Source organism: Megascapheus bottae, chromosome 1, assembly GCF_031878675.1.
Source record: "Megascapheus bottae isolate mThoBot1 chromosome 1, mThoBot2.hap1, whole genome shotgun sequence".
Taxonomy (NCBI): domain Eukaryota; kingdom Metazoa; phylum Chordata; class Mammalia; order Rodentia; family Geomyidae; genus Megascapheus; species Megascapheus bottae.
In genome coordinates, this window is record NC_143509.1 from 45186847 (window position 1) to 45200855 (window position 14009).

The 14009-nt window shown below is 47.2% G+C and overlaps 1 protein-coding gene across 1 annotated transcript in view; it reads right to left on the reverse strand.

The window, feature by feature from the left end:
- Nucleotides 1-14009, reverse strand: part of Dgkg (diacylglycerol kinase gamma) — a 208140-nt gene that overhangs the window by 94890 nt on the left and 99241 nt on the right. Inside the window, exons 13-19 of the mRNA XM_090343423.1 lie at nucleotides 13627-13719; nucleotides 11967-12026; nucleotides 9175-9254; nucleotides 7806-7880; nucleotides 5503-5588; nucleotides 1826-1915; nucleotides 725-885 (exon numbers count right to left, since the gene is read on the reverse strand). Coding sequence (XP_090199549.1) covers nucleotides 725-885; nucleotides 1826-1915; nucleotides 5503-5588; nucleotides 7806-7880; nucleotides 9175-9254; nucleotides 11967-12026; nucleotides 13627-13719 — 645 coding nt within the window. The remainder of the gene's footprint in view (nucleotides 1-724; nucleotides 886-1825; nucleotides 1916-5502; nucleotides 5589-7805; nucleotides 7881-9174; nucleotides 9255-11966; nucleotides 12027-13626; nucleotides 13720-14009) is intronic.

Genomic DNA, 14009 nt, shown 5'->3' on the forward strand with positions numbered 1-14009 from the left:
TGTAGCTCCCCAGAGGTGAATGAAGCACTTTATGTGATGAAGCACTTTATGTGATGAGAGGGTAAGGGGAGGAGAGATAACAGGGAGAAAGAAATCAGGAATGCTAATCCTGCAAAGCCAGGTGGGACCACACAGTCCTCTTTGAGAAGCATAAGTTCCAATCCCTGGCTTGAAGATGGAGCTCAGGGGTACAGCCTTTACTTGCCTAGTATTTGCAAGGCCCTGGATTGACTTCTTCAATCACAAGCATGGCAAAACATATGAATCAGTTCCTTCTGAACTCTGTCCCTTGATTATTATTTTTTTTCCAATCCTGGGGCTTGAACTCAGGTCCTGAGCACTGTCCTTGGGCTTTGTCAGGGCTAGAGCTCTACCCCTTGAGCCACAGCATTATTCCTGGCTTTTTTCTATGCATGTGGTACCGAGGAATTGAACCTGGGTCTTCATGCATGCTAGACAAGCACTCTACCACCAGGTCAAACTCCCAGCCTATGTCTTGTTTTTCTTTTAGTGCTTTAAATTACACAAGGGTAAATATTATCCGAAACAGTTCCAGTCTTTTCTTGTGTTAGTTAACATTGTAGCAGGAAGAATTTCCTCCATGATCAAGGGGTAAAAGAAATTGTATAATTAGGGCGGCCACACACACGCCAGATTCAAGGTTGCTCAGAGCCCCATCAGGGCTGGGATTGGAGCACACAAAGGCCTCTCTTCACCAACTCACCACGCCTATGGAGAAATAGTTGTTCATGATGCTGTATGGGACCTGGTCCCCACTCTCCACTTCCTCTCTGGGGATCACTTCCAAATACCAGCGATCCAGCATCACCAAAGGACTCTGCTCGATCTCCTTCAGGATTTTTGTCAAACTTCCTCCTTCATAGCCTATGGGGGGATGACATTGTGGTTGTCACTAGAACAAAAAGGCTCCGTGGTTGCTGATGTACATGCAGCTGTCACGAAGGGCCCAGGCATCTGTGGCTAGAGAATCTGTAATATGTCTCTGGACTCAGGTTCCCTGAGCTATGGAGAAGGATCACAGGGAGCAATTAGGAAGAGGCTAGGGATGATTGGAAGGCTGACAGCAGGTGAGTGGGTGCTGTCTAAAGGCAGGCAGGCCTATGGAGCTAAAGCAGGCCCTACAGAACTGATGGTTAACTGTGTGTGGGAAATAATTGTTATCAGTTCAGAAAAGAACATGGTAGGCCAAATATTAGGAGGGCTCCTAGGCCGCTTCTTGCTCCTGCTCTCCAGCAGGAACCAGTTCTCTTAACAATGATACTGCTCAGCTGATCTTGAGTCACTACTCAATGAATTGATCAGCCATCTGGAGTTCCGGCACCTCTTCTGCTTGCCAGATGGATCTATCTCCTCTGTGCTGAGTAGAACCTCGCTCTTTGACGCATGCCCAGTGCCACCCAGCTGCCGCCATTCCCAGAGCTCTCCTTAGCTTCTGCTTCTTGCTCTACAAGATAATGATCATTTTAGGGGAATTTCAGGAGGAGCTCTCAAGGCCCTGGGGTCCTGGCATCTTCTAGATGCCCCTAGTAGCTGGCAGTAGGACATTGCAGTCTGTCCTCCAAATCCCGATTCATATCATAGATTTAAGGGAGGTAGAGTTTCCTACTAAAACCACCTAAGTGAACTTCTATGGAATGATCAATGGGGAGGGGACAAATGAGTCTTGGTCTTTTCCCCTAAGTTGACTATGTGCTATAGGTGGGAGACCTACACACACACACACACACACACACACACACACACACACACTCCCTGTAAATGATAATACCACTCCCCAGGGAAGGTCAGTAACATGCAGACTCACCTCCTCCCCAACGAAGACATCGGGCAAGGTCATTTCCTGTTCCAAGAGGTAGTACAGCCACTGGTGGATGCTTTGCAAAGTTGGCCTTATCTGCAACCATAGAACCATATGGCATGGGATTACAGCATCTTTGAGTTATTTTGTAATCTCCGATCTTTTGCTCAAACCTCTCCAGCTCATTGTTTGTTTGAATACCCCCAAGATGTAGAGAATCTATTCCATCTGTAGTGGATTAACGACTACCGACTGTGCCAGCTTCATCAGTTTCTACTTCACAGTGAGTGAAATCTGTCTCTCCGAAATGTGCACCTGTTTAGACAGATCTTCTAATTCTGCTTTTCAAGGTGGCAGCATACATCTCATAAACATGACTTTGCATGGTTTTTAACCCTTAGTGATAACCAACATATAGCTCATTTATCTCTTGAAACAACTCTGCAAATTATTATCCTTCTGCTGGTAGATGAAGAAATGGAGAGCTGGGAACTGGTGGCTCATTCCTGGTGGCTCAGAAGGCTGAGCTCTGAGGACTGCAGTTTGAAGCCAACCCTGGGCAGGAAAGTCTGTAAGACCATTTATCTCCACTTAACCACCCAAAAGTTGGCAGTGGAGCTGTGGCACAAGTGGTGAAGCATTAATCTTCAGCAAAAAGGCTAAGGGACAACTCAAACCCTGAGTTCAAGCCCTAGGACAGAACACACACACACACACACACACACACACACACACACACACACACACACACAGAAATGATGATTCATCAAGACAATTCCAGAATCAGGATTCAAACCCAGATCTCTGTGGCTCCAAGTCCCTCCCCCCGCCCTCTTTCTCGCTCTGCAGGTGTATAGATTAATTACAGAGAAGTGGACATAAGACATTAGAGAATAGTGGAACATTTGGACACCTGAAAATATTCAAATAAACCCCTTCAGATTTAAAATGTTAAAGTCACATGCTGGGGGAACAGGAGGCTGAGATCTCAGGTCTGTCTGAAGTTAGCCCAGACACATAAATGTGAGAGACTCTTATTTCCAATTAACTAGCAAAAAGCTGGAAATGGAGCTGTGGCTCAAGCGGTAGAGCATCAGCGTTGAGGAAGAAGATGAAGAAAAAAAGCTAAGCAGGAGTGCAAGACCTTCCTGTTGTCTGACCTGTACCTGAAATGGCTGAGCTCACGCAAGTTGAGCGCTGAGATAACCACTGGAAGGGTTGAGGTGGAAAAATGAAGCAAGGCCAGGTTTTCTCCCCGTTCCCAGCTCATGTGATTCTATTTTATACTTCCCTGTCTTTGCACATGCTCTTCTCTTTGCTGGACGGCTCTGATTTTCTTATGCCTGTCAAGTGAGAGGATACCAGGCTTGACTGGAAAAGCTAGGGAAGAGCATGAGGTCCTGATTTTAGGGTCTAGTACTGGTGCGCACACACACACACACACACACACACAGAGTCATGGGATGCATCTTATGAATGTTTATCACAAACCCACCAACATTCAAGAGAGCCCTGTGGGTGTGGGTGTGGGTGGTCGGGGTGAAGGTAGAGAGGGGACCCCAGGGGTGGAGGGGACCACAGGGATGGCGGGGGCCCTTGACAAGGGCTTGAATCTAGGGGGGGTGAATGAAGGAATGCATGATGTAGATACTCTCCTTGTCTTTCCTCGTGTGTAAAAGCCCTATCCTTTCTTCCACGTTACACAAGCTTCTTTCTGTTTGGAGCAGCTCCTGTCACCTGTGTCTGTGCAGATGAGTTGTGGCACTCCCCTTTCTCCCCCTGCCTCCCCCTCCCTCTGCCTCCCCCCACCCCCCAGGCCTGCTTTTTCTTTCCTGATGGAGAGCAGACCCCGTGCTGTGGGATGGCACTCCACCCTCTGAGGATTAGTCCCAGAGGACTCCACCCTCCTCCCACCCACGACTCCAGTCTAGGTGACAGCAGAGCGGGGGTGGCTGTTCAGCAGGCCCGTGTCCATGGAAACCAAAGCACCCGAGGGGGAGCAGCCAGTGGCAGGTGTACCTTCTCCCCTCCACCAGGAGGTCTCCACCCAGTCACCGAGGCCTGGACTCCTCTGGGTCTAAGCCTCACTCCTCTCTGACTCTTCTGGCTCTCATCTCCCACAGCTGGGCTGTCAACAAACCCTTAGGCTCCAGTCACCTGGTACCACCAACCATTTCTACAGTGGCCCAGATCCGGCAGCTGGCACATGGGTCACTACAGTGGCCTCTGAAAGGATCCCCTCCTCTGCCCTCATGCCTTCCTCTGTCATGTTCCTCTTTGCTCAAAATCACCCCTGTCTCAGGACTCTCGCACTGTAAACGCCATGTTGTAGTAAGGTCCCAGGTGCCCTCTTGAGCCTGTCCTTTCATGTCCCAATGCCCTTTGCGGGTACCCTGCTCAGGCTGCACTGGCCTGCTTTCGAATGTTTGGCCTGCTTATACCACAGGGCCTTTGCACTTGTTCCTTCTGTCTAGACCTCTCTTCCCTCAGGCATCAGTAGGACTCACCCCCAACTTTAAGTTTCCATGTGACCTGTTGGTGAGGTTCTCCCTAGCTTCTCAGTTGGAGGTTGCAACCCTACCTCTGCATTTGGTTTGCAGCCTTCCCTATTATTATTATTTTTAACTGTCTGACATTCTGTGCTTTTGTTTTTGTTTTATTTTGTTTTTGCCAGTCCTGGAGCTTGAACTTAGGGCCTGAGCACTGTCCTTGGGCTTTCCCAAGGCTAGCATTCTACCACTTGAGCCACAGCACCACTTCTGGCTTTTTTCTACGTAAGTGGTACTGAGGAATCAAACCTAGGTCTTCATGCATGCTAGGCAAGCACTCTACCACTAGGCAAAACTCCCAGCCCTTCTACCTCTTTTTTTGTTTCCTGGTTCTTGCCTCTACGCTCCATTAGGTCAAACTTTTTGCCATTTTGTTCACTGCAGCCTCTCCAGTGCTTCGAGGAGGGTTTGGCATGTGGAGATGCAACAGGCAGTGTTGTGAGATGAAGGACAGATGAAGTCCAGGCCTAGGGCTTGGACTCTGCCCGATCTGACTGAGATGTCTGCTCTACCAGGGCACCAGCCGGCTGCCGGGACGCCCTTAAATTCCACATCATAGTATCTATCTGGGTTGTGCAGGGTTAGGTCTGGAACATTCCCTCATTCTGGAATTTCACAGTCCGTCTCCTTGACGTTCAGGGGACGATGTGTCAAGGCCCTGTGGATGCAGGGAAGGCTAGGCAAGAATTTAAGTGTCCAAGATTCCAAGCCTGGACCCAGCTCCCCACTGCTGTTTTGATGTCGGTGTATAACATCGCTCCGAGTAGACTTCCTTTGCCTGAAGACAGCTGTTGTTTCCAGATGTGTTCTCTAGACTCAGGTTCTGGTGAACTTCCCTGGGCTACGCCTCTATGCTTTCCTCTCTGGTCTTCATTCACCATCAGCCTTTGCCTGGAGTCCTGGTCTCAAACATAGCCTTGTCCATAAGGCAAGGCCTGACACTAAATTATTATGTCCACGTTCATAGGAATCTTTCTTTACTTTTCTAGCCAAAGCAGATATGCAGTCAAGTGTCAGTCCAAAGATGGATACAAAGATGATAAAGATAAGTTCCATTTCTCTTACTGCCTTCTGCTGCCTTTAACTATATTTAGTATAAATAAGTAATAAAGGCCCACCCCAGCCCATTCTTACCAATGCAATCCAAAATCCAGCCAACTGTCCCATCTCCTCCGCAGGCGAGAACACGGAAGTCTGGGGTATCATGGAAAAAGTTCAGGCTGAGAAGTAGAAGAAAGGTCACAGTGGCCTTGTTACAGGTTGTGGATGACACTCGCTACGTGTTGAGTCAGCGTCTCCCTGTGTTCTTGAGTTAGGACTGATTGTTTGGGGGCTGAGTCACTTGACCTTCTGAAGCCAGAAGTTCCTATGTCACTACGCAGTGTCCTTAACCATAAAGCCGAATCCAAGGAAGCCCTTCTCCTATGAGGAGAATCTGACTCAACACCCAACACAAACAGAAGGCATTTATCTAGAAGTCTTCTACTGTTCAGCCAGAGGAATGCACAATTTGTGCATTTTTGACGAGTAACCCATTCTTTCAGTGTGTCTACTGGCTTCATCCGCTATACCTCCCCTTAAGTGAGAAACACTGAATTAGCAGGACTTCATTTGGCTCTTCTGTGGGCCCAGTCTAAGTGGACTACAAGCTGCTTTCACTGGAAGCATTAACCCTTCTGAGCAAGGCTCTCAGTCTGAGGACCATTAACCATCCATGTGTGGATAGAATTCAGAAGGTCATGAGCTCAGAGGAAAAGAAAAGGATTACATGTGTGCTAATTGAAAATTTGCATTTCTTTCAATTATGAGTGTAGACAACAAACCAGGAAAGTAGTAACAATGTCACTTTTGGGGCCGCTAAAAATCACAAGTATTCGTGTAGTCATGAATAATCATGATATATTAAATATATATGGAACATACAATTTCAGAGTCATTAGCAGCCCATACATCATCCTAGCATTGGTCTGAGAAGACCCTTGAGGCTCTGAGTCAGGGTTGCATATGGAAGCAAATCATGGTTCCTATTCTTCCACACCCTTGCAGAACACTGCTTTCCCACCTTTCCCATGGGCAGTGAATTCAGAATGGAAGCGCTCTCCGGCTACAACAGCCTGTGAGGTCACAGAGGGCCCCCTGCTGGTGGCTCCTAAGGGCTTTTGAAAGTACGCTTTAGCTTGGTAAAACAACAAACAAACAAAAACTCCTCCCGAAACCACCAACTTAAGATTTGTAATTTAGAGACTGAATTCAGGTACTAAAATGCCCTAGAAAAGAGTGGGCCAGGAAGGGCCCTTGCTGCGCATGTGCCAGGCAATGCCATCCAGCAGTAACTGGTACTCAGGGTGACCATGACAGCAATTGCCCCAGTCTGGATGGGGTCTGTTTTGAAGTGAGTTTTGTTAGTGAGTCATGGCAGGTGTACTGAATCTGTCTTCCTCCGCTTTACTGGGTCTTGTTCTGCCACTGCCATAAATAACTCATTTGTGTCACACAATCAACGCAAGGAAGGGATTCCATTATTAGAGACCTTTCACAAGCCCCTGGGAGGAGTCTCACAGAGTTCTCCTTAGAAAAGGCGGGGTCTGAGGTAGGAAAGCCCAGTCCAGCATGCACAAATGGCCAGGCAGAGAGTGGCCAGCAGATGGCGGTAGAATACCAGCTCTGGCTAGAAGGAACTGGCGTCTTTTCCGGTCCTTCCACTGGGATGGATGGGCCCCTCACGTGAGCCACACCCAGGGTACCAGCTACTCCCACCAGACCTCAGTCAAACCACAGTGAGGCTTCCATCTCTCACTGCTAGGGAACTCTCACAAACCAGCAGCAGGGAGAGAGAAGCTAAGACATTAGCTAATTCCATAACAGAAGGCAAGGCAGAAGAGCAGAACTCTGAGTCCTATTTTCCCTCCTTAGTGATGAACCATGAAGGTACCAGCTAACAGACCTCAAATAACTATTCAAATTCCATCAGCCAGCCTTTCTTGTCAATCAAATCAATGGCATAGGCAGTTTTCCCTTCTTATAAAAGCAACGACTTTCCAGTAGCATGGCACAGGAGGCCATTTCTCAAGCAGTGATAAGGGGTGGGTTCCGAGTATGTCTAGGCATAAGTGAAGGAAGGTAGGAGGGATGAGTTGAGAGGGATTGCAAAGATGACAAAGGAAGATTTCATCACTAGAGTAGAAGTGGCGGAGGTATAACAAGTAAAGATGGGGCCTGGAGTTTGGCCTAGTGGTAGAGTGCTTGCCTAGCATGCACAAAGGTCCGGGTTTGAGTCCTCGGTACCATATACATAGAAAAGGCTGGAAGTGGTGCTGTGGCTCAAGTGGTAGAGCACTAGCCCTGAGAAAACCCCAGGACAGTGCTCAGGCCCTGAGCTCAAGCCCAAGAATTGGTAAAAAATAATAATAAATCAAGTAAAGATGGTTGTCTCATACCCTGGAGTGGGACCTCCATTGTCCAGGTTGAAAACTTGTTTGGGGTTGAGCAGGTAGTGGAATTTCCGAAGAATTCTATGGAAAAAGAAAAAGGCATAGGGAGAGAGGGAGGGAAGAAGGGAGGAAATACGGAGGTTGAGAAAATGGGAAGAGAGAGAGAGAAAGAGAGAGAGAGAGAGAGAGAGAGAGAGAGAGAGAGAGAGAGAGAGAGAGAGGGAGGGAGGGAGGGAGGGAGGGAGGGAGGGAGGGAGGAGAGAGAGAGAGAGAGAGAGAGAGAGAGAGAGAGAGAGAGAGAGAGAGAGAGAGATATTATACAAAGGAAAACAATTCTTGACCTCAACACTGGTGGAACTGAGAATTCGTTTACATGTAAGAGAGGAAATGGCTGATATTCCAGGCCTACTGGGCATCTCTTCATCTTCACCTCCTGGCCCCAAGGTCAACTAAGTTCTAAGATTTCAGCCCCCACCTCAGGGACATCACCTCTAGCAGAGGACAGGGAAGAGAAACCCAGAGAACAGAAATGCTGTTTTGAGGCTCTTCTGTCATGGAAACCTCTGCCCATGTATCCTGTATGGTCCGGCTTGTGTGATTCTACCTTTATGGACTGCTGAGAGGTATAACATCTGGGAGGAGGACCCTTATCCAATGCATGCAAGCGGTGGGGCTGGGAGGGCTAAGAGGCAGTAACCACATCTGGGGGTGAGCTCTGGGCTCCAGGAGATATTAGGCTAGCTTAGGAGGGATGCCCTGACCTTTGGATTAGGGCAGAGTTCTTAATTTAACTTTGATCCCTTTTCTCCTTTCTCCTCCTCTTTGATCTGCTCCTCCTTTTCTTCTGTCCTCCCTTCTTTCTCTCCTCTTTCTACCTGGATTCTGGATTGCTGGGAGATCCTCTCGTTACCCCTAGTCTGAGCAGGCCTGGGAGGCAGAACGTGCTTTGGTTGTTCTTGCTCTTTCGTGTCTCCCTTTCTTGTTCTGCAGCCCCAGCACTACCTTCTCAGATGAGGTAGAAGCCCGGCCTCAGGGCTGGGGGTAGGCCAGGAGGTCCTAATCAGATGGACCCTTCAATGTGTCTCAAACCAAGAGAAGACCTGGGAGCTCAGGAGGGAACAGGCATCCCAGAACTCAATCTCACCCTGGAAGCCTTAGAAGCCTTAGCAGTGATTTCTGTGACAGGCCCTGGGCCAAGTATCAATGGATTCTAATCCTCAGAGTAACCTCAGGAGAGAAGATACCATTATCTCATGCCACAGAGGAGGAAACTGAGGCAGAGGGCATTAAGCCACTTGGGCAGTTAGTGGTAATGCTGGTTATGATCCTGGGGTTTCCCTGATGGTATTCTTGAGGTCAAAGGAAGAAAACATACCTTTCTCCTTGTCTTCCTCCACTCTTGGGATTCACCAAGACCAGCAAAGGGTGGGTTCCCGGGGTAGGGATGATCTTATACTTCAAAGGTAAAAGAGAAAGCAATTAGATTTGCTTTGTCCAACAGGGGCTGAGTGAGGACTGATGTATATTCAGAGAGCTTTGGAGATGTGGATGGAAAGCAGGCCCAGGCATGGAGGAGAGGTGGTCAGGGAGGGAGGTCTTTGTCCACTGGCTGAGTTTTCTGAGGGGCTTTAAGGAAGGTTAATGGCAATGAGGGTTTGGATCAGGGATGGGGCGATGACACTGTAGCTTCAAGTTATTCAACAATGGTGTGGCATTGTGTCCACAGCACAAGATCAAATTTTGTGAGGGACACAACTGAATATAACTCAGAAGATAAGGCCATCTGGCCATGCACATAAATAAAATAATGCTCCTGGAGCCAACCGTCACTTCCATCCTGGAACTTTTCAGAGCAACAGTTCCAGATCCAATTTTCCTTCTGAGTTCGGGTCTCACATTTCTCACTGTCTAGTGAGTGCTTTCCATTCAGTGTCTTGGCAACATCACCCAGCAGCCACACCTAATCTGACTCATATCTAAAATCGCTCCTTTCTCCTTCAAAGGCCCTGCTAGTCATCTTGTCACCCAGAAAGATGCCTGTCCTAGTGAAGCTTTCTCTGGAATGTCTTTGTCTGTCATCATCACCATGGTTGCCATGGTCTTTCTGTCCCTGGGAGAGTGTTGTATGCTGATCCTGCATGACCTTTCCAGAGACCATGTTGAACATTCTGCTTCTTCCCAGGTACAGCTAACCTCATTGCTCAGAAAATAAAATTCTCATCCTTTTCCATTGCTACCTACTCATTTCTCCCAGATCTCATCAACAGTCCAGCTCAAAAGCCTGCTGGAACCTTCCAGTGAGCAGGTGTCTTTAAGTCTTTCTCATGTATTTGTTCAAACTGGTTTCTTCTCCTATTCCATGCTTTCAAATGCTTACTTCCTCACTTTAAAAACCAGAAGCAACTCAATTACAAAGCCATCTTGTGGAGGAACTTTCCTTTGTTTATTACAACCGAAATGATGGCACTTGAAATAGCTTTTGTATTTGAGTTTTTCTATTTTTTTTTTCTGTTGGTCCTGGGGCTTGAACTCTGGGCCTGGGCTCTGTCCCTGAGCTCTTCCACTCAAGGCTAGTGCTCAACCCCTTGAGCTACAGAGCCACTTCCAGTTTTCTGTTAGTTAATTGGAGATAAGAGTCTCATGGACTTTAGTGCCCTGGCTGGATTTGAACTGAGATCCTCAGATTTCAGCCTCCTGAGAAGCTAGCATTACAGGCGAGAGCCACTGCGCCCAGCCATGTTTTTCTATTTTAATTTCTTTTTTTGTGTGTAAGTGTCTGGAAGCACCAAATGGATTGTAAATGATTCAGGAGGAGGTGAGAGTTATAACCTTCCTGCCACTGGCCCCAGGCTGCCAGACACGGAGATAGGTTCTTGGAATCTACTCTTGCAGATTCTGACAATAGATACTTCTACTCGATGTTCATGGTCTAATGCCTCCATTTCTAGATCTCAAACTACAAATCCAGCAAACACAGCAAGCAATATGTTGAAAAGGATGATAACATTGATTGCCATTTCTACAATTTTATTTTTGTGGCACTGGAGCTTGAATTCAAGTCCTCTACCACTTGAACCATTCCTCTAGCTCTTTATTAGTCTAGCTCTGGTTATTTCTGACAGAGGGTCTTGACTTTTTCCCTGGGCTTGCCTGGACCTTGGTCCTCCTTTGTATGATTCATACTCTAGATGGGATGATGAATGGTGTGTCCAGATATTGGCTTTGATTTCTCAGAATTGGTCTCATCTGCTGGTGTTACTGCTTGTGTGACACTCTGAGGCGTCTTGGAGGTTGAGGAGTAAGCTCTTATATCTGGGGGTGAGATGATCAAAATATCCAATAGCCTGTATAGCCTGCCCAGTCAGACTGACTCAACCCAACCAGATGGTATACGTGTGTGTGTGTGTGTGTGTGTGTGTGTGTGTGTGTGTCTGTCTGTGTCTGTGTTCCATGTGACCTGTTGCCTTTCTACTGCACTTCCTTATCATTGTTCTATTTCAATGTCCAAAACACTCAATCTCCCTGCTCTCATTTGAATGCCCAGCACCCGTGGCATTGCAGCGCCATGAATACTAGGCCCCCTTTTAAACACGGCTTAGGCTCTGAGACTGAAGAGAAGGTCCCTGTTTTCAACTTTCTTTCCTAGTACTCTTTGTACAAAGAGGACTCTAGGCCTCTTTGCTGTCTTGTCTGCATCCCTTCGAGCTTCAGGAAAGACACTTATGGAGGACCTTGAGTGAAACGTAAGGTCTTAAATGCACATTTGAGGGTGAAGAGCTTTGGGATCTAGGTAGCATCTTCTGGCAGAGGATGTTCTGGAGTCGGCTGGGCAACACTGCGGAACCCATTGTCTGCTTTTGTGCCACACTTTTGTTATGGTTTAGGAGGTCTGCACATTGAGGTTTTATGTCACTCGCTCTTAAAGAGGTGATACAGCCAATTAGACCAGCAATGGATCAGCCAATCTCCCTTCTCACCACTTGCCTACAGTGTGGAGGTCAAAGGTAACTCCAGAGGCCAGGAATAAAGTGTCCTCCTGTGTGACAGAATGGATCAGATGAGAAAGCAAACGTTGAGATACATTTCTTTAGAGCTGAGGCCTGTCCTCCCCGCCATCGCCTTGGACCCACTGAGCACAAGCGGTTGGGTGTGAAGAGCTCTAGGTACCTGCATGACAAGTTCAGCCTTGGCCGCCATGCCACCTTCACACTTCCCACCTTGCCTATCCTGTGAGAAGAGAAAAGAGAAGCATCTTCTGAGTGGAGAAAGGAAAGCCTAAATCGAAGCATCAGATGGGACCAAAAACAAACGGACAATATCGACGAGGAGCAGAGGGCTAGAATAGCGTGAACAATGTTCTAAAGTGGAACTTGGGATCTCAGAAGAGGAACACACCTGTTTTTGTGTGGACTGGCCTTGAACGAGGCCCCTCCCCACCTGTTTCCTGAGCAGTTGGGATTATAGGTGTGAGCCACCAGGCCTAGCTGAGAAGCAAAGTGTCTTACACTTCTCGGATAATATATTCTGATAGATTATAATATTGGCCCAATCTAATGAGAAAAGATAATGTCATTGTTCTTGGTTTTGTTTTTTTTCAAGGTTTTTTTTTTCCTTAGTAAAGCTTATGTCACATGGAGTACAGAAGTTCACATATGTTTCTGCCCTTGTCAATGCTGCCTTTTCAAACTGCGACTAACCCCTCTGTGATTCTGATACCTGGCTTTGAATTGGATTTGATATAAATGGAATAACTCAGTTTAGCATTATATCATTATATGTTTCAGAGTGTCTGTTGTTTGTATCTAAGCATAGTTTGTCTGCTCCACTGAATGCACAGTAGCATTGCATGGATGTTACATGCGGCACAGCCTCAACTTTTTTCTCTCCTAGTATGACATTTAGATTGCTTCCAGACTGTGGATGTTTTTATGGATAAAGTTGCTGTGAATATTCCTGTACTTGTCTCCCAGATAGACAAATAGAAGGAAAATTGTTGGGTTATAGAAGTGGTGTATTTCCAACTTAGTAGATACTGACAAGTGTTTTTTCAAAGTGGTATATTTTTTTTCTTTTAATGAAGAAGTAGCTAGTCAAATCAAGGCTGGGATATGAAGAGTCAATGGGACTTGGAAAGAGAAGAGCGTTTAATTGATGTTTGTTTGATGCACAAGAGGCAGAAAAGAAGTTTATCTGGGGAAAAGAGAGTCTAGTTTTGTTTCTTTCTATTCCAAGTGGAACGGAAACACTCGGAGAAATCCCCCAAAGAAGAGGGAGACCCATTTGGACATAGTATTGAGGTTGACAGGGAAGAGGTTGGGGGGTCTTGGCATGCAAAGTGTGCCCCTGGGATCAGGGAGGAGTCTAGTAGGGCCCTTCAAGCCGAGTTCTGCCTGCAGATGCAGAGAATCAATAGGTTTGCTTGATGGAACTTGGAACTGCTGCCTGAGGTTGCATCCTAGGAGTTTTCTTTTGTAGTCTGGCTGGTGCTGTGTGGATATGTTTGAGCTCACACCAGACACAACTCCTAAGAATTGCTGGGATGGCTTCTGGATACATGTTCTTCTAGCCTCTCAGGAGGCTGAGGTCAGAGGATTATGGTTCAAAACCAACCAGTCCATGAGGACTATCTCCAAATAATCACCCAAAGAGCTGCAGATGGAGATGTGGTTCAACTGGTAGAGTGCCAGCCTTGAATGAAAAAGCTAAGGGATAATCCCACGCCCTGAGTTCAAGCCTCAGTACACACACACACACACACACACACACACACACACACACACACACACACACACTTACATATTGGGAAAGCCCTGGGTTGAGCACTTACCCGGGTGACAGGACATATGGCTGTGGGCAGTAAAATATGGTCTCTGAGTTCTCCACCATCACACAATGTTGATAATTCACATTTGCGGTGGAACTGAGGGACAAAAATGGAGAAGAGAATGAGGACATCAGGAGGAGAGTCTGGAGGTCTGATGGGAGGCAAGCTATCTAATGCCCACACACCATGGTGCACTGCTGGCTTTGGCAGGACCACCGGCTGTGTGTATGTGGGTGTGTGCTGAGCGGTGCCGTGTCTGCCACATGCAGAGAGAGGAGAAAAAGCTGCTCATGGCTACTGGAGCAAGATAACCATGAGTGGGCCTGGGACCCTTCCAAAACACCTTTGGAATTTTGCTCCTCGATTTAGACACAGGAAGGATGGAC